We start from the raw sequence: 20,886 nt of genomic DNA, 5'->3' as shown, positions 1-20,886 counted from the left end.
TATGAAAGATATGGTGCAATGGTTCTGATATAACATCTGCCAACTCCTTCAGAACTCTGGGATGTAATCTGTCGGGTCCAGGTGATTTATATTCATCAGGGTTGGATAGGAGCTCTCTTATTATTTTCTTGCTTATTTTAATTTTTGTTTCTAGTTTGTCTTTTGTATTAGGGTTGTTTTTTTGTATTTTGGGTTATAATTTCTTTTTGTGTGAAGACTGATGCAAAGAATGAGTTAAGCAGCTCTGCTTTCTCCCTATTGCCTGTTACTTCCTTGCCATCTTCTCTCTTTAGTGGACCTACAGTTTCCTTGACTTTTTTCCTTGTTATTAATATGTTTAAAGAAACTTTTTTTTAATTATCCTTGATTTCTGTTGTAAGTCTTTGTTCATTCTGAGCCTTTGCTTTCCTGACTTCATCTTTGCATGTTCTGGCTGTCTGCTGATAATCAGCCTTAGTTATGTGTCCCTCTTTCCATTTTTTGTACTTGTCATTTTTGTCTTTCAGTCAGATGGGAGCCACCACTTGAGGGAGCTCTTCAACTTCATTGGGTGTAAAGGAATTTCAGGTTGGGGAAGGTATAAGAGTGTATTAAGGGGAGAAAGAAGGAGTGGGCTGTTGAAGAAGGACTTAGAAAAGATATTACCTTGTCCAGAGACACAGGAAAGCATAAGAAAGAAATTCAAAAGAACTCCAGCCTTGATTTTCTTTGGTATAAGACTAGATGGAAAGAATCTTGGACAAGGTTTCAAGACTCTGTTAATAAATCCTGTAACAATAAAGTAGCATTTCTGGAATTCCTATTTCTTGGCTTAGCCTGCCTCAAAAGGCTGATTCTGGGGTTATTACATCCTTAAGTTCTGGAAGAGGAGGGGAATCCATTGGGGGTTGTCCATGGGAATGAATCTATGGAGCTACCATCTGGTGCTGCAGGCTAGTGAGAGGCCTGCTCTTGACAACTGGCTAGAAAGTCACAAGTTGTCCCTTCTTATTGTTCCATACCCTCCACACTCCAGTGGGATGGGTGATGACTAGGCGGCATGGCCCAATTAATGATTACATGGCTTTTCCTGTGGGGAATATCTGATGTTTAAAAATTATAGAATCTCCAGGAGGCAAATTTCTTGATGGAGCTATCTGGTCAAATCAAGCGCTTCCCTGCCCTTAGTGGTGGTTTGAATGTGTTTTGCAGGCTCTCTGGAGCAATAATAAGCCAGTGAAGGCTGAAAATAACACTTGGCTCAAGGATGGTGACTCAATTAAGGGGGTCCTGGACGCTCTCCCCCTTTCCCACACCAAGCAAGATTAAAATATTTTAGCCCTGCCTCTGGGAGCCAATGGGAAGAGGATACTCACTACAGGATGTCCTGACTTGATCTGGGAAGATAAATATTGGACAACTTTGTCACTGTTGAATGTATATTAAGCACAGAGAATGTTTTCTTCTCAAAAATGCTTTGACTAAATGAACAACTGAAATTATAGGATAATGAACTAACACAGGTCCTTCGAAGCAGATGTACAGAACTCAAATAATGGGCTTTTTTTGGCTGGAGTGGGAAGGTTGTTTAAGAACTGGGATCTGGAGTCACCCTAAAAGTTCTATTAGTAGAAAGCTTTTCCCTGTTCTTCTAGTGAAGTATCTATAATATATTAATATACTGACATTTACGTAGATAAACAATTTTATTCTATCCTTCTAATGCATATGCATTACTCCTGCAAGTTAAAGCACTCAAAGTTTTGTTCCTACTAACTGGATAGTTTTTATCATTCCCCATTTCTATCTTGTCTAGACTACACAAATCTCTAATACTAATAGGACATTTTTAGATGTTGTGTTACCGTCTGTCCAGGATTCATGAATGGAAGCTTTTTGCCGGAACTTCTGTGCCAGATGTTCCAGTCGTTCTAATCGTCGTATGTCATTCAACAGCCACTCTTCATAGCCTTTCTCAGCCTGCTCCAGGCCACCCCAGGCATTATTTATATCCTGCAGTAACCACAGCAGAAATATAACACTATCAAGAAAAGGCAGATGGATTCAGAATAATTGAAATATTTCTCAACACTATGAGAATTAAGTTTGGAGAGTCTCTACAATCACACTATGAATGGGTGGCAATAACTGGCAGATAGATCGGCAGGCAAATAATGAAGCTCTGGCTAGGAGATCTGAGACAATACAAGATCAGAGCTAAAGGTAGTTAACTACTGTAATCAGAAAGAACTGGGCCAGATAACAAGATTATTTGGAGAGATTCCCTAGCAAATGTTTTGAGTTGCTACGGCCTAAAATTCTCCTGCAGAGCAATGTATTTTCACTTCTCTCCTGGGACTGATATGATGGTGAAGAATTTGCTCAGAGATTTTGATAATATAATCCCCTCCAGTGATTCTTAGTGTTTCCTCTTTATCTAAGTTTGTCTAAAAAGAGGTCACTTCCTGTCATCATCTAGAGGAGGGGTGTCCAACCTTGGCAATTTTTAAGATGTGGATGCTGGCTGGGGAATTCTGGGAGTTGGAATCCACAGGTTTTAAAGTTGGATGCCCCTGATCTAGGAAGATGCCATCTGCCTTCTCTAATATATAATTCTTTGGTGCTATGAGATTTCTGTTCTAAAACAGCCACCATGGTATAACATGATATAGGACAAAGAGATTCAGATTCAAGTCCCTTATTGACCATGGAAGCTCATTCTACTGCTCAAGCTAATTCATGGGAAGCTGGGTGTGTGTGTGTGTGTGTTTTCTAAATAGCTAGAAAGGACAATCTGTTAGAATAGTACCACTTGGCAATTTATAATCTGTGGCTACTATAAGTTGTAATAAGGCCCATAGCAACCAATATACATTGACTTGTAGGAAACTGAGTTCCACTGGCCCATGAAAGCAGCAGTAACAGTAGGAAACCCATTTTGCCAAGTTATTGTGTATGAACTCATTAATCTAACACACTCACTGAAACCATTTTCCCTTCTGAAGGCATGAAGGCTGGCCTGTTGCTAAGCCTCAGCTTAGTTTGCAATGTGTTGAAGTTGATTTCCAGCTGGCACTTCTCTTGGACTTTGGGAGGCTTGTGAAGGCGGCGGTAATCTCGGAAATCTTCCAGTTTCTGCTGCATGGCTTGCATGGTGTTCTCAGGCGTTCGATTCTCCAACCATGGTATGGTGCGTCGGATCCATTCCAAAAGCTGAAAATACCAAGAAAGGAAAAGTCAGAATTGCTGGAAACTAAAATCATAGCTAGTACTAAATTTGGCTTTGATTTCTGTTGGGAAATTTTGCATTTTCTTCCCTAGCAGGTAGCAGCACGCAGCCAAGCTTGGCCGGTTCCCCCAAATTAAGTTGAGTGAACCTGACTAGTTATTTGGATGGAAGGTTATTGGGAAATGTCAAGACTCTGGCTAGATTGGGAAGTCTTAAAAATATTCTGGAAGAAGGCCACAACAAACCTCTTCTTTACCACTGCCAGGCAAATCACATGGAGAGACATTAAATTCAGCTCGAGGGAGCCTTTTTCCCTTTTGTCTTTACAGCCACATGACATATTTGTTCATTCATCTCTGAGACTGGTTTTGGGAGGCAGGCTTAATATTAGGTGGGGACCTATCTGAAGAGATGACTTGTATATTTACAGCATGAGCGGAGAGGCAGCAGTTCTTCAGGTCATGTGGAACTGTCTTGATTAAAGATAACTGCTGAAACATTTAGAAGACCAAAGATTCTCTGAATGTAATGGTATGTGAGAATGACCTTGGGAGACAAGGCAAAGAAATGCAGCCAAGGGAATGGTCAAAGACAGCCTGAAGCAATGTGGGCAAGGCAAGAGGTTCAGAAGAGACCCTCGCTAGCTTCTTGGGCTATAAAGAGGATGGGAATTCTGTTAATGTAATCCTACAATAAAGCAGAAATAGCTCATCTGCCCGTTTTTTTTCTGTCTACTTTACCTCACAAAGCTGACTCTGGGTCATAATGTGCATCTGTTTATCTTCCAGATTGAATCTGAACGATCTGTTATTATATTTATCAATTAACCTAGCAGTTTGAAAGCACGTAAAAATGCAAGTAGAAAAATAGGGACCACTACGGTGGGAAGGTAACAGCGTTCCGTGCGCCTTTGGCGTCTAGTCATGCCGGCCACATGACCACAGAGACGTCCTTGGACAAGCGCTGGCTCTTCGGCTTTGAAACGGAGATGAGCACCGGCCCCTAGAGTTGGAAACGACTAGCACTCATGTGCGGGGGAACCTTTACCTTTTTACTTAACCTTGGTTCTATGCATACTGTTTTTAGATTACTAGAGAACTCAGATATTTTAGTAGTATGAACTGCTGCTATCAGTACCCCTTATAGATTTAAAATCCACTTGGATAAAATACTGAGGAAATTTTCTATGAAGCCACAGTTCCAGGAACCATCCCAAGAGCCATGGCAGTGGCATACCCCCATTGCAATTGTTCACAAAGATTTTGATTGTTATATTCTATACTGACTTCCCTGGGACAGGGGCTCTCCAGCTGTCTCTACCTGTCCCATCTGGACCGTAAAGAGGAGCATGCTTCAGATCCCAACGGTGTGTTGGCTGATAGGGCTGAGAGGAGAGCTTTTTCTTTCATGGGCTCTGCATTCTAGAATATCATCCCTTTGGAGATAAGTTTGGTCCTGCTGCTGTTGCCCTGCTCAAAGACCTTGAAGACTTGGCTCTGTTCTGAAGCCTGGGACCCTGGGTTTACAGAGCCCATCTTCTGATTATGTTGAATGTTGGACTAGTGTTTTTACGATTTTTCCTGCTTGTTGGATGTTTTATGTTTACTCTATATGTCTTTAGCTTTTTAAAATATTGTTCGCTGCCCAGAGCTGGAATAGGCGGCCATATAAAGCTACTAAATAATAAAAATAGGTAAAGGTAAAGGTTCCCCCGCACATGCGTGCTAGTCGTTTCTGACTCTAGGGGCCGGTGCTCATCTCCGTTTCAAAGCCGAAGAGCCAGCGCTTGTCCGAGGACGTCTCCGTGGTCATGTGGCCGGCATGACTAGATGCCAAAGGCGCACGGAACGCTGTTACCTTCCCACCGTAGTGGTCCCTATTTTTCTACTTGCATTTTTACGTGCTTTCGAACTGCTAGGTTAGCAGAAGCTGGGATGAGTAACAGGCGCTCACTCTGTTACGTGGCACTCGGGATTCAACCAGCCAAACTGCTGACCTTCTGATCGACAAGCTCAGCATCCTAACCCACTGAGCCACCGCGTCCCTTAATAATAAAAATAGCATGCTGTAAATAACAATGCTCCTCCGTTTCTTCCTTCCTCGCACGTTTGCTGCTCCACTCCAGTAAATTAAACTGTTCTAAAAGAACTCTCCTGGCTATACCAAAGAAATGGAAAGCAAGGCTACCTACATCACTGGCCAACTTCTCATAGTCTTCCATTAGATGTTCATTCTCTTGATTCACAGCCAGCACTTTGCAGATACGATTGGCTGCTGTTTCAGCCTGTTAACAAGAGAGAAAGAGAACAAGAGGGGGAAAAAATGCTATCATTAACAAAGATGTTCCATGTTTCTTCCTATTTCAGTATAAGAGAAAGTCCAATCCATTTCTAAAAGAATGTTACTTGTCCCATTTTTTTTAATATTTCAAGAATTCTTTAGTACCACTGCTGCTGGGAGATTAGGGCAAGAGGCACATTTTGAGAATTTCAATTTGAATGTGAACTTGTCCAACCTGAAGCAGTGTGTTTTTCCCCCATCCTTTAAAACCAAATAATCAAAGATAAAAGGGCCTGAAGTAACCAATGGAAGGAAGAGGAAGAAAAGCAATAAGCTCTGAATTCAGACCCCAGTTAAAAACAATTATTATGAGGATCGGCATTTGGCGCAAACCATATAATGATGCCACGTGAGTCATATGGTCATCAGGCAAATGATGCAAATGATGCTCTCATAACATGTGACATCACTTGTCCTTTTTTACACCCAGCAAAATGCCGATGGTCAGGAGCTATCTATGCCGCAATATTATTTCAACTGAATTATTTCCAAAATTTCACTTGACAATAATTTTATTTTAAAAACGAGAGCAACTGTTTTGTAACTGTCTTGTCATTCTTGTGGGTTTTACTGGTTGCTAAGCAAACAGTGACCCCAAATCTCTAGCATGTTTCAACTTCTGTATCTTATCACAATGGCCAAAATAAATGACAAAAGTCCAAGTTTTGTTCCAAAGTGTCCCAAAACTTCTTTAGATTATTATAGTGGGCTACCAATGGCAGAGAACTAAGCTTTTGCTTTAAAAAAAAAATTAGGGAAGAGGCAAAGAAAAAAATAATAAATAATAGTACTCAAAATGAACAAATATCTATCTTAAAATAAATAGCTATATCACCCCAAATTAAAGAGGTAGCATCCATACCATACTCTGTACAAAGTATAGTCAGTTATTTTAAATCTCCTCTGATCCTGACAACCAAGTTGGTGCAAAGTATTTGATATCAGAAAAGATCAACAAAACAGCAAAAAATTGTCTTGCTTTTTCTCTAGGAAGTGGGTGTGCCCTGGGTTTAAAAGAGCCCTAATAAAAATGTTACCCTAAAAAACTATATTCTGCAGTCTTTATTCATTAGATTATATCCTTTAATTTTATTTATTTATTTATTTATTTATTTATTTATTTATTTATTTATTTATTCGGTTTATATACCGCCCTACTCCCAAAGGACTCAGGGCGGTTTACAAGGCAAAATTTACAAACAATACAATATAAAATTAAAATTAAATTAAATTAAGTCTAGCCGCAAAATTAAAATCACAATTTAAAAACATTAAACCCCTCAGTCCAGACCAGATAGCTCAAAGAGCCAGGTTTTTAGGTCCCGGCGAAATGAACGAAGGTCGGGGGCAGTCCGGAGTTCCGTTGGCAGTTGATTCCATAGGGCAGGCGCACCCACAGAGAACGCCCTCCCCCTGAGGATCACTCGTTGGCAATCCTTGACCGGTGGTACCCTGAGGAGGCCCTCCCTGTGGGAGTGCACAGGACGATGGGAAATTGACGCTGGCAGCAGGTGCTCCCTTAGATAATCCGGGCCCATGCCATTTAGGGCTTTATAGGTCATCATTGCTTTATTATTTTGCATATGTGATCTGCATCTTCTAATTAAAGTGCAGTACAGTACTGTTTTCTGAACACTGAAACTTTTATGATTTTAAGCTTTTTAGTCAGTCAATAATAATAATAATAGCTGTCAATTGTAAAAGGCCATACTACTTTGATCTTCACATATACTACACTGATGCATTGTGACATCCTAGGTTCTTGGGAAGATCTTGATGTGTATGAAGGCCATCACTAGCTAAAGAATTGGCAGCTGTGACTTCACATTGTTATGAACAGATTATTATTATTGTTGTTGTTATTAAATAAGTTTTAGTTATGTCACATAACATACAGTAATTAAATTCTCAGCTGTTTACAGAACACTGTGCTTTGGCTCATGCAAATACTTTTAACCATTTTAATTAAGCAGGAGGTTAAAATTCCAGCTGTAAGTAGCTATATTCTTGAGGCACTGGTTCAGGAAGATAGAAATTAGCTTTCTGTGTTATAAAATTCACTTCTTCACATTAACTGATCATAAAATATATTGTACTGTATATGTATAATACAGAGTGAAAAATACTGATCTATGGACTTTATGTGAACTGATTGTTTTCTCTATTAAGGATCCAATTATTTTGAAGGGTTTTTTTCAACTGTATTTTTTTTACTGTATTTTGGCGGTAAAAAGTTTTCTTCCAAGCTACGTTTGTCCTAAAATTTCACTCATTAGAATGCACCATTTTTCTGGATCATTGTCCAGTTTTTTAATTATTTTAATTAATGAGCTAAGAATGAGAATAGCTTGGACAAAGACTCATCCACAGAATCTCTGAAAGATGCCAGATTGCAGTGCCTCTGAGAGCTGCAGATTTTACAAGTTTTGCTCACCTCTTTGCTTCATTATCACATCAAGAAAATACAGAATAAACATGGTTACTGCAGAATGCAGTTTGCTCCTAAGTTAATCCATAAGTGAAAGTCAATGTTATTACATCCATCTGTTTAGGAAATGTAAAAAATACTAAAGCTGAGTTAAAAGGCTTCATTTCCAGAAATCCACAAAGTAAAGTATTAAAAACATGGTATAAGTACCAATTTAGCAATTAAAAATGCTCATGCACTTAGAGTTATGAAAGTTAGAAGCAGTTGGGGAGGAAAAGAAGCAAACTGACCATAGCAAGTGTATATTTAGAGAAACACTCAGATAACACCCCCCATCCCCATACACACATACAAATCAAATGAAGGAAAAGCAATCCTACACACACACACACACACACACACACACACACACACACACACTTATCATGACAGGCAGGGACCCTGTACCTGTGACTCAGTATAACAGAATGAAAGAAGAAGAAAGTTGATCATGTGACCTCCCCTTCAGAGCTGGTAGCAGTAATGAGAAATCTGAATGAGAAATGGAGTGACATCACAGTAAATCACCTACTCAAGAATGAGGGTGGAGCCTGAAAAGATAACCTTGTGCTCCTAGGCCTGCACCCAAACACTACACACTCACTGTGAATTAGCCCTGCTGGCTAAGAGAAGAAAAAGCTTCAGAGGAACCAAATCCTTGAGGCCAGCCTCCCCACCCCAATCCCCTCTAAAATGGTCATAGTTTGAGAGACCCTTAACCAAGCCAATGCGGTCTAGGCCAACTCGTCCTGGCCAACTCACCCCAGCCGTCTTGCCACAGTCAACTCGCCAAGGATAACTCAAGAGAGGGACAAGTGAATTGCAGTGGGCCTTGTTTTGCTTTAGGTTTGAACCTTCTCAAGTCAGAAGTACTTGAGGCTGGGGTGAGCCAGAGCGTGGAGTCCCTTTTATCCTCCTCTTGAATTATCCTGTATTGAACTGTCCCCTGATGAGGGAGCCATGCGAGTCAGCCAAGGCGAGTCAACCACAGCGAGTTATCCCATTCCAAAGCCAATGAAAGACCCAAGATGTCATGCACACCCTATAGCCAGGCCATTTCTGAGTCAGATTCATCCTGATTGTGCCTCTTGTGTACCTAATGTTAACCAGTGGGCTAAGCCTTCAACTAAACCAAGGATCTTTGCATTATTTGAGATTCTGAAAGAAAGCAAACTTGAATCCTCACTTCCAGTCCTAAGACACAAAAGGGAGAAGTTAGAGTGACTGTGTATTTCTTCATTTTACCACTTTCTTGCAGGTAGATGGTGGGGATGTGAAACTTAAGGCTTTCCATCCCCACTCCCACTTTTACATCATTTACTTGGTCTGGGGCTTTCTGTGAAACAAAACAGGAAGCATGAGTTTGTCAGTAACCACAATTTTTGTGAAATGTTAAAACAGGGAACACAAGTCTATCCACTACACAAAGGTGTAGAGAATTCTACCCAAAGTGACTGGTTTCTGATATAACTAAGTCAGCCAATAATTCTGTTTTGACTGATAACCAATTCCAGGTAAGACAGTTACTTATGATTTGGGCCAGACTCATCATGTAACACCAGCTGCCTGCAATTAGTGCAGGTTCGTGTCCCACCAGGCTCAAGGTTGACTCAGCCTTCCATCCTTCCGAGGTAGGTAAAATGAGGACCCAGATTGTTGGGGGCAATTAAGCTGACTTTGTAATAATACTGCTTGGGGGGTAGGGCGAAAGCCCTAATAAGCAGGTATATACATAGAATGAAGGCTACTGCTAAGCTTGTAAGCTGCCCTGAGTCTTCGGAGAAGGGCGGGATATAAATGGAATTAAAATAATAAATAAATAAATAAATAAATGTTATGTGAACATAGTTAACTTGTTAGACTTCAACTTCCACTGTCCCCATCCAACTCATGGTTTTGTCCAATTCCTCTCATGGCTATCAGATTGGGGGAGGCTGATATCAATCAATTAATTTTAATAAACTTTTCACCAGTTGTTTGTTCCATGAGAAATACCTTCTGACTGAGGAAAGCTTTCTAACAAGATGGATAACAATGTTAACTGCAGCTAAACATAGGATCTAATCATTGGCGGATGGAAACATTATTTTAACAGTTGTGCTCACCTATGACTTAAAGAAATGAAATACCGAATTGTTATTTAAAATGAGTAGTAAAAAGTATAGATTTCTATTTATATACTGACAAGGGTTTCAGCTAACATATTGAAACCTGCTGAAAAACTTCTATCAAATTGCCACTTTCCAAAGAAATGAAACTGAATCTATGTATTCAAACAAAACTCTTTAATTGTAAATATGGTAAGTTTAAAAACCAACTCTGTATATGTTGATGTATACTCTGCCTTTTGTTACATTTCAGAGTACGGTATTTACAGAAGAGGATTTTCCATCAGTCTCAAGCAGAACTAAGCAAAGTTTTCTGCACCATTCTAAGCATGTTGTATTTATAATCCATGTTGTCTCTTAAACACTGAAACAGCTTTAGAAAAGTTGAAGATAAGTAAACTGGTAACACAGGTGTTTGAAAATCTGAAGATTTATATCCCATTTTCTCTCAAACTAAACTTTTTTCATATTAAAAGGAGAATGAGTGAAATGTGTTCTTTTAAAACACACACATATCTGCACAAATTAAGAAGATCTATCAGTAACATCCTTCTGCAAAGTATATTCTCTAAATCAGCGTTTCCCAACCTTAGGAACTTGAAGATGCGTGGACTTCAACTCCCAGAATTCCCCAGCCAGCATAGCTGGCTGGGGAATTCTGGGTGTTGAAGTCCACGCATCTTCAAGTTCCTAAGGTTGGGAAACGCTGCTCTAAATAATCACTTTTTGCCCGATTCCATCAATTCCAAGGTGACAATGAGCTACTACTAGAAACAACTCAATCAGAAACTAATGCAACTGATCACCTACCCATGAACTGGCTCTGTACTTTCAACTTAGTTTATCATATTTTATTTTAATGCAAACCTCAAAACCATATAGGCTTGTTAATTAATTTGGAAAAAAAATAAAAATGTGCGTGCTAATTGTTATTATAAGAAGATTACATAATAGAAAGTTAGGGTGAAGTTTCTAAGATTGCCTTGTACAGTGAGTAAGATTAAGCCTCACAACAACTGTCCTCAAGTGAGCACAAGGATCCAATACGAAGCTATAAGTACACGGACTAAAGGCTGCTTTCCCCTTGGTAGCTTATACTCAGGTATGGATAAATGCATTAATGCCAATTCTGAATGACACACATAAGCTGTTGTATTTCTACAAACTGCACACAATCAGTAGAAAGCAAATACAGGCTGTGCCCGAGTACAAAAAAGTCAAGGGAAGAGCAGCTAGCTAGTATGGCATGGAAAAAAAACAATGGCGAGATGTTTATAGAGGATTTAAAAACAAAACAAAAAGCTGAAAGGATAAGAAAACATCACAAACGACACAGAGTAAAAAATAATGCCGGGAACACCAGTGAGTGGCAGAAGAAGACAAAGGGGTGGAAGCAAGGATAAGCAAGAAAAAGGAGGAGTATGCAGAAAGTGGAGTAATTCAATCTAGCCTTAGGACTAGATATTAATACAGCTGTACTCAAACTAGTTGCCCTCCAAGTGTGTTGGAGTGTAAATTCTTCACTCCAATGAAGGGTTTCCAGCACATAAAAGGTGAGTTCCAGGTTTGGGAAAGCAAAATAGGACAGGACTTAAAACTGCATTTAAGTATTAAGGTGGCCTTAGAGTTTTCTCCTCACCCTGGAAGAATATCTAATGTGGAGGACTTTCAGAATGACTCCTGAGAAGTCTTTTGCTGAGGGTGGATCTGGCAAACTGGACACATTTCTCTTCTTTTAAAAAAAAGTTGTTTTGGGGGGATCCATAATAGGCATGTTCTGATCACATTGATATTAAAGCACTATCAACAGGAGAGAGGGGATTTTGCTTTTTTATGATTACATATATTCTAAAGAGCAAGTTTATGTCTACAATTGTAAATAAGCTGGAATCTATAGCTCTACTATTCGTATGTATAGCCAATAGCAATGGAATCCTCTTGCTTATTGAACAAAAAACAGGAATAAAACGTTTGGAACGGCTGGCTTTTTTTTTCACTACAGGAAACAAATCATAAACCATGGCATTCATTTACAGTTTTTTTCAATATAGATACCAAAACAATAACCTGGGAGGGCAAACTCAGAATGACGGCTCTGCTCATCCTTGCTCCTTTTAACATTTTTCTGCCAAAGTTTGTCTGTTCGTTCTGCCCCTCTCTCAGGAAAAACGAGTCATGGTTCCTTCCATTTAAGGGATATTTCTAATTTATCCTCCACAAGAACCGGGACAAAGATTCAGTTTGAGATGAAACCATGTTTTAGAAGAAAAAAACATTGGAAGTTTAAAAAGGACTCCTCTGTACATGTTTAATTGGGCATTTCACTCCACACTGAAGTCTGTGTTGTTGCACTTGCAAAACATCTAAAAAGAAGAACTGTGGCTGAGCTCTACTTGCATCAGGGGCTCAACTGTCTAATGCAATGGTAGTTATAGCCACACTACTAAAACACCTGTAAACTGGCCTTTTTAAACACCCCCAACAGTTTCACTACTGTAAATAGTAGACTAGCGCTATATCCAGGGCTTTTTTTCTCATAGAACGCTCAGAACGGAGTTCCGGCACCTTTTTTGGATGGCACCTTGTAGGGTAGGCAAGGCGGGTTGTATGACATGTGTGAGTTCCGGCACCTTTTTCTTTTACAAAAAAAGCACTGGCTATATCAGTCTTGAAGAACAATCAGGTTTAAGAGGCTGCAAGGGATTCTAAACCTTGCAGGGAAAAGTGAGACTTAGAGGAAACTTCCCAGTTGGAGAAGACATGAACTTTGTAAAGTTTCCTTAATTTGGATTAGTGTTAATACAGCCTAGAAGCTGTAGACAGGAAACTATGTCCAGGAAAAAGCAGAGATCTTCTATGTTGCAAGAAAGAAACAGAGGGCTCAGCAAAGTTAATGGTCTTTTTTTTAATCCCCAAGATATTAAGAATGATAATTTTAGAGCTCAAAATGACAGTGTTTATAATATTTTTCTCTAAATTTGATGGGCAGGTAATAGGAGAAGGAGGAGGGAGTGGTTAGGAGTAAAGGCTCACCTTCTGCGCACCTGAGAAGGCGTGGTAGTAACATGAAACATAGGTCATAATGGCCTTCTCATCCGGCCTTAGCGTGCCTATAATATCTGTGCAAAGAAGGAGAAGAGGTTGAAAGGATAAAGTAAGAAGCAGCACACAGAATAAAATAAAACAGTCATGGGTGATAAGAGAGGGGGAAAACTTCCCATCATGCATTGCAGGACAGGCCAAACAGATTTCCATGCGGAGTGCTGGGAATTTGAATCAGAATGTGACTGGCAGAATTGGCTTTGTGGACTCCAGGAACCTGTTATCACCACCTGTCAGTTTTACATGACACTACTGAACTTCATTTTGTTTTTGTTTTTTACACACCTCCACAGTCAGTATATTCAGCCCACAAAATTAAATTTCTAGGAAACCAACTCCTGGTATAAAGTAGATCTATCAAAGTAAAACAAGATTATAATTTCTTTGGATGAGTTATTTGTTTATTAAACTTAAGGCGTTCATGAAATACCTTGATAGCTATAGCCCTCTTTTGAGTGAATAAACCGTTTGGCAAATTAGAGCCAAACTATATCTTGGGAAATATTGCCCGCACTCCCTTCTAAAACAGTGTATCTTCAGAGTTGCATGGCTATCATGAATATTCCTGATAAACAGAACTACTCTCTTACTAAGCCTTACTATATCAAACCAAAGAAGTCTTGCTTTTTCTCCAACATGTTAACTTTCTTTAAAGAGAGAGTTGTTGCCAAGGTGGTTATCCTTAAAGAGTGGTTATTGCCAACCACTCGTGGAAATGGACTACATGCACTGTGTGATTCTTCTGGTCAGAGAGATCAGCCCTTAATGTCATCTTATGAAATTCACCCAATCTCCAGAAATCTCATGTTTGTAACTGCAGAAGGGTGGGGGGGGGAGAGAAATGTGCAGCAAAAAAGCTGTAGATCAATCCCTTGCCCAATATAGAAATATCATAAATCAACTATGCCACATAATCAGATTGGATATTGGATTGCTATCCAAGAAATGGTAAGACTGAACACAATTACAAGATCAGTGATATCATAGGGGAATTCTGGAAATGTATTTCATACTGAAAGTATTTAATCATTTGGAAGGTTTGAAATACAATAACAAATGTTTTAAATTTGCTTCTGCTTTAGAAGACATATATCTCTCAAATCAAAAGTGAGACCTATTTTAAAGTTGAGTTCAAAACAGTTCAACAGGTTTGACAGTCACCAGGTTGATGAAACTGTTGGAATTCCTATAAGATTTGGAATATACATGTATGTTTAAGAACATACATATTTTGTAAAGCTCAAGCCCATTTAATCCAGAATTATTTTGCAAATATTTCCCAAACCTTTAAGGGGAATTTGGTGACTCTTCTACCTATTGCTCCCTGAGTTGAATTTCATGTGGGTTTTTAATAACTTTTGAAGTAGTTTGCAAGTTCAAACTGAGAAAGGCAAGCTTATCTAATCCACTTTCATGCTACATCTTTGCTTGGAATTGTACAATTAATTTTCCAAATTTCTGTTTTCATGCTCTTATAGCCAGTACACATCTGTGCCTTCTAAATGATGGGGAGCATCTGTCAGCCTGAATCTTGATACTAAATCATCCGTGCACCTGACATGAAACAGCAGTTTCTTATTTATACTGCAGTTCATTGCAGTTATTCAGGATTAGTTCTTACTGAATTCAGTCAAATTTACTTCTAAGCGAATGTGAGTAGTACTGCACAACCCCTTTGATCCAGAACAAACTATGAGACAACGAGGAACAATTGATTCATTAAATTATAATCTTCAGTGTCAAGTTCTTACTTGGGGAATGAGCAACATTTCAGGGGATTAAAAGAGAAGAATGCACACACAATTATCTAGGAAATTCAGGCTTTGGAAGACTGTGCAGTTTTACAAAACAAGTAGAACTACCCTGTTACAATTTCTTTTGAAAGGGTAAGGTCTTCTGACGTCAGCAAAACAATTCTGCACAAAGTGACATGATGGCTATTTGTCAACTTCTACAGTATTTCATTCACAAAGCTGTATTTGCTGAGGCATCGTGGATAAAAAAAAACATTTTTGCAGAAGCCCATTTATTTATTTTCCTGGTCAAAGTTAAGTGTTCCTGAAGCTCACCTCAGGAGAAATGGTTGCACTGAGTTGGTCAAGGGAGAGTTCCTAGTGCTTTCAAGACCTATATGGAGAATGGCTTGGCATTGCATCACTGACTGTAGAACTGTATTTGATTAATGTGCACTCCCAAATTGCTATACACTTGGAGTACCACTAAGACAACACTGCTCTCAAATAATAATAACAAAGATGCCCGTAGCTGGATAGGAAAGAGAAAGAGAGAGAAAAACAGAGATAGAGAAAAGAGAGAGCAAGAACGAGGCTTGAACATTAGCAAGAGGATCAGGTGCACTGTGTGGAAGGAGCTTGGAATCCTGTGATACCTTCTGGGCTCCTGAGAAGGCGTGGTAGAAGCTAGAAACATAGGTCATGATGGCCTTCTCGTCGGGACGGGCTGTTCCAACAATGTCTGTCAAAGAAAACCTGAAGTTAAAGAGCATCTTAACTTAGGGGAAGTGAGAAAAGTGAGGTTATGAGGGGGGACCAAGTGAAGAGTGGAATTACTTTTTAGCCCCAGCACGTTTTTAACAAAAGCTTCTTTGGGTGTACTGAGGAGAAGGTTCTCCTATGTTGAAGGGCAGTTATCCCTGCTTCTTTTCCCCTGCTTTAAAAAAAAGCGTTTTGAAAAATGTGCAGATTAGCACTTCCAAAAGGATGAGTGTCTATTAGGTCAGCAAAAAGATGGAGCGTATAACCTCTAGATCAGGGGTGTCAAACTCAATTTCATTGAGGGCCGCATCAGCATTGCGGTTGCCCTCAGGGGGCCAGGGGGGTATGGCCAGGGTGGGCGTGGCCTACTGGGTGGGCGTGGCTAGAGTGCGTATGGCCTACTTGGGTGGGCGTGGCCAGCTCTACATCATTCGCATCAAGGGTGCCTAAGGGGGCCTGGGCGGGAGTGGGACAGATCTGAGGGTCTCTGGCAGAAGGAGGGTCTCTGGGCCAGGGCCAAGGCAGTGGGGGCCGTTCCCTCACTGTTTCCAGGATGGCTTCGCGGGCCACATGAAACCACTTCACGGGCCGGATCTGGCCCCCGGGCCTTGTGTTTGACATGTCTGCTCTAGATGATTACTGTATGACATCCAGATTCAGTCACAGTTTTGTCCCATACAGGATTAACCTTGAGAACTCTCAAGCTTCCTCTTTCTGCTATATATTCAAGATGGACAGTGATTAATATTTACATGCATTTACTGTATATGTAAGGGTGTCGGTATATACATATGTTGTATATAGCATGTTTATAGGTGTATTATGTATGTGTACACTTTTTGAGAGCAGGCAACAGAATTTCATTTATGTGTGCCAGTGTGCCCACAGTAAAAAAACGACAATAAAGGTTATCTAATCTTATCTAAATGAAACTGCTATTGTCTCTCCACCCAAAACTTGTGAAGTATTTTTATCTGCTGTTGGCCTGAGTGTTCCGAGCATTTGATAAGGAGTTATTACTATTTATCACTATTGTATTTACTTGTGTCCCACTTTTATGATTTTTACAAATAACTTAAGTTGGTGAACATATCTACCATATCTTCCTCCTCCTATTTTCCCCGCAACAATCCTGTGAAATGAGTTGGGCGGACAGAGAGTGACTGGCTCAAAATCACCCAGCTGGCTTTCATGGCTAAGATGGGACTTGAACTCACAGTCTCCTGATTTCTAGCCTGGTGTTTTAACCACTAGATCAAACGGATTATAGGAGTAGGTGCTGATCATTTTTCAGGCAAATGTTAATGTTTTTCACAGTATCTCCTTGCTGCTTTGAAGGGGAAGACAAGGAATGAAAGGTAATCTCTAGAGCACAACAAGGAAAAAAAGTTTGATGTGAGTCTAACCACTCATTTTTTTTTCTAAGAGTTTTATTGGATAAAGAATTTCTTTTTACCTTGAGATAGCAAGTCCAGAGGCTCTCTGTATAAGAGCATGGAGTCTTGGGAATCTCAACTAAAACTACTTGCAGGGCATAAAGTTGAACATTAAATAATTGTTTAATTTTGATTGTCCCCAAAGTGGTGCCTCCTAGTATTTTGATCTACAACTCCCCGAACCCCTCAGCCAATGACCTGATAACTGGAGAATTCTGGGAGATGTAGTTCTGAGATATCTTAAGAATACCAAATTAGAGACGGATTAAGCAAATTAAACAGTGGACAGGCTGGCAGTCACATCCTGCAGAGTATGTCCTAAGCTTCTGTATATAGCTAAGATCCACTCTAGAAACAGTTCTCAAAATTCATGACCTAGATAGAAAGAAACAACTAGAGAGAGCCTAGGCAAACAATAAAATGTTCTCCCAAACTTTAAGGTTAAAAAAAAAGGCAGTGTAAAGGGCCTGAAAAACAAAGGCAATGATAAAACTAGAATTTAGTTGCCAGTGTTGATTTCTAAAATACAGGAAGGGACAACACAGCAAAAATGAATATTTAACGTCAGTATTCTAGAGCAGATATCCAAGAACAGAAGGTTATACTGAACCATTTAAAGGACAGTGGCCTAAGAAATAAAATGTCAAGATAAACTATTTAAAAAGGCAAAAGTCAATGAAGGATGACTAGTCCTTTGTTCTATTTTCTCTTTATGTATTGTAGATTGCTATCATATCACTGTTTGTTGAGAATTCAACTTGTTTGCCCAAGGTGGAACACTGAGTTAGCCAAAGAAAGGTGTGCAGCTATTACTGAGGCTCAAAAAGCACACTAGGGACGAGTGAAAGAAAGCGCTAACTCCACTTTACTATTATTTGTCCTAGCCCAGCTGACATTATTTTGCTACTACATGGAGCTAATGACCATGACTGGATCTCATGACTGGAACAAAATCATGAAGGACGTTAGAAAGTCCCAAATCTGTGCTGCTCCTACTGATACACACAGATGTTTTCTCTGTTATCCTATTAATCAAATGGCATTAGTTATTGTGCAGGATCCAAAAATTAGACCAATATTTTAAGATTGTGGTTGCTGTAGATATATCAGAGCTTGGTCTGGTCTAAATGTGTCTAAATATGTGATAAGGAAGGAATGATCTGTAAGAACCCAAAAGTTCTAGTAAATACATGAAGGCATTTTGAGGAATCTTTGGGCGGAGTGGGAGGAAGAGAAGGGAAACAAAATCGGATTTTACTATACCTTCTGCATCCAACATCTTTGGAATATCTAGGTATCTTTCAGCCACATCAAAAGCTGTATTCAGATTTGTAAGAGGATCATCCTAAGAAAAAGAATGGTTTTATTAGCAGTAAACACATAATACAAGAAAATACTTCAATAACCATCAGTTGCATAGTATATTTCATTGAAAAGCTAGATCAGCTAGCTCAAAGAAAACAGAGAAAACAAATTTAACTAAAGGACAATGGTCTTATCTAGCATATTTCTTCAGGAAAGTCTACTTTTTATTTTCTCCAGTTTATAAATAACCTACAGGCACATTTTTTTATTTAGCTTTTTGAGTATTTTAATAGTAATTTGTATTACTGTCGTATATAGAGAGGATTGCTATGCTTTTAACTTTCTTGTAACCTCTCTGATGGATGAGGATGGTTTTCGGTGGCCCTGCTTTCTCACATAATCATCTAATAGTCAAATAAAGTCAACTCTCTTCAAGTCCTGCACATTCAAGATTATCATTTGATTTAACTTCGGGAATAGGCATTTTGACTGATACCCCCATTGCTTGTGGAATTCCCTTCCAATGGAGACTCACACTGTTCCTACTCTTGTAGGTTTCAGGAAAACAATTAAGGTCTATTTATTTCACTTAGCACAGGGAGAGGGCATATTGTTGAGTGAAGGTTGGAATCTGGTGTGGTCATAACCATTTCTTATTTTGATACTTGACAAAAATGTATACTTTTGATGTTTGGTTTTGCCTATAGTATGGATTAACATGGGTTTTTCTTTTTATTTTATGCTAATCTTGACTGTCACGTACAAATAAATAGGCATACATAGATCTCAATTCAGGCTATGTAAACTGCAAGAAACAGATGACATCGTCTTGCCATTAACTCTGCTATTTTCACATTTAAAGAAAGAGGGGGGAAACAGGAGGACTTTGCACGATTTGCATAGGTAGATTCATAAACACCCTTCTATGAAGAAGAACATTCTAGGAGCTGACAATTAAGACATTTCTTCTAAAAGAGGAAAATGAAATCCTTTTGCCCTTAATTTGGGGAACTCAATATAACAATGTTCAAGGAACAAAAAGAACCTTTTAAAAAGCTGCTGAAGCATCCATTTTAGTTAACTACTAATTATATTATAGATAACATTTGGAGCAAACATACAATCACTGCATTTTTGTTTAAATTGTTCCTCCTTTTATAAAGGTTAAGCAAAGATAGATTAGATTAACTTGATTTTCCAATATACTATTTTATTCTTTTCTAACATATATAACCTGTTATCTGAAATATCTCCATTTCTTTTAACTTAGTAACAGTTGAGGAAAAGCATTTTTCGAACTTACTGATAAATGGGTATCAAAATGTATAGTCAGAATGGGCAATAGGATTTAAATTGGAGCTGGCCACTATTTAACAAGCATTATAATCACAGTGATTTATCAGACCTCAGTTAAGTGGACATATTTTCCCTTCAGACACCTTCCCGAAATCATGGATAAATCCAATTATATCAACAATAATTTCAACAGTTGACTGAATTTACATCTTTGGTGTAATTATGTATAATCTGTGAATTGAACCAAATCAGATGTAATAGATATTCAGCTTTAGCAGCCATGTTTTCCTCCTGAAAAGTCCATTTAACTGTATTAGGAGGTTTAAATACACTAAATACACATTTGTACAAATGCATGTTAAACATTATTGAAATGTCACCAATTGCTATCCTTCTAACTTTTGCAAATCAAAACAAGCATTTGAATTAACCTGAGTTAGAATTCTGAAGGCCAAGGAACTGCCAATCTGCTGTTAATCTAGATCTTCATCAGCATATAACTACTTCCTTTTCCAAACTGCTGCCTTCCACATGTGCTCTGGGAGTCAATCCAACACATTTGGAGAATACCAGGTCAAAAAAGACTGCCTCAAATCAATATATCTGAGCTTTCAGAGAATCTATTTCATCTTAGGTAATATTATCCAAAGGTTTTATTCTTTTGGGATCTATGAACCTGAGACATCTCAAAACATAACACAGTACCTTTCTTAGTTTTCCATAGTCGATAAGTTCTGGACGATGTCGGTGAATCAACGCACAAAAACCAAGACCATCCTTCCAACTATAAAAGAGACAAAACAGAATTAGTTATATTCTTCAAGAAAGCAAACTGAAGAAAGTCTAAATCAACAGTGTTCCCTGTGCATACAATTGGGCAGAGAAAATATAGTTGATTTGGATGGCATCTTCCAAAATTACAAATGCTATTAACTTACAATTCTTTTCATCTGAGTCAGCACAACCAACAATCAGGGACAATTCAAACTGTGGGGCCAACACATGGGAAAAAAACAAGTCGGCCATCTAGAGATTAATTGTATTTGGATTTAATCAAAATTTCTATTCATAAGCATTTTTGAAAAGTCAACCAGTTTCATATTTAGAAGGACCTGGTAAAAATAAAGAA

At 38.9% G+C, this 20,886-nt stretch overlaps 1 protein-coding gene across 4 annotated transcripts in view; it reads right to left on the bottom strand.

Moving 5' to 3' along the window:
* Nucleotides 1-20,886, bottom strand: part of ACTN1 (actinin alpha 1) — a 129,306-nt gene that overhangs the window by 23,655 nt on the left and 84,765 nt on the right. For 2 of the 4 annotated variants that reach the window (XM_083349163.1, XM_083349161.1), the window contains exons 6-11: nucleotides 20,463-20,541; nucleotides 18,420-18,501; nucleotides 15,615-15,700; nucleotides 5,400-5,492; nucleotides 2,962-3,192; nucleotides 1,845-1,992 (exon numbers count right to left, since the gene is read on the bottom strand). In XM_083349163.1, coding sequence (XP_083205289.1) covers nucleotides 1,845-1,992; nucleotides 2,962-3,192; nucleotides 5,400-5,492; nucleotides 15,615-15,700; nucleotides 18,420-18,501; nucleotides 20,463-20,541 — 719 coding nt within the window. Of the gene's footprint in view, nucleotides 1-1,844; nucleotides 1,993-2,961; nucleotides 3,193-5,399; nucleotides 5,493-13,156; nucleotides 13,243-15,614; nucleotides 15,701-18,419; nucleotides 18,502-20,462; nucleotides 20,542-20,886 lie in introns of those variants that run through there. The other 2 variants (XM_083349162.1, XM_083349164.1) reach the window with 2 other exon arrangements.

This window comes from Vipera ursinii (assembly GCF_947247035.1).
Source record: "Vipera ursinii genome assembly, chromosome: 1".
In the NCBI taxonomy this organism is placed as follows: domain Eukaryota; kingdom Metazoa; phylum Chordata; class Lepidosauria; order Squamata; family Viperidae; genus Vipera; species Vipera ursinii.
Note: the sequence above shows the minus strand (reverse complement) of the source record. Positions and strands in the feature narration are given on the sequence as shown.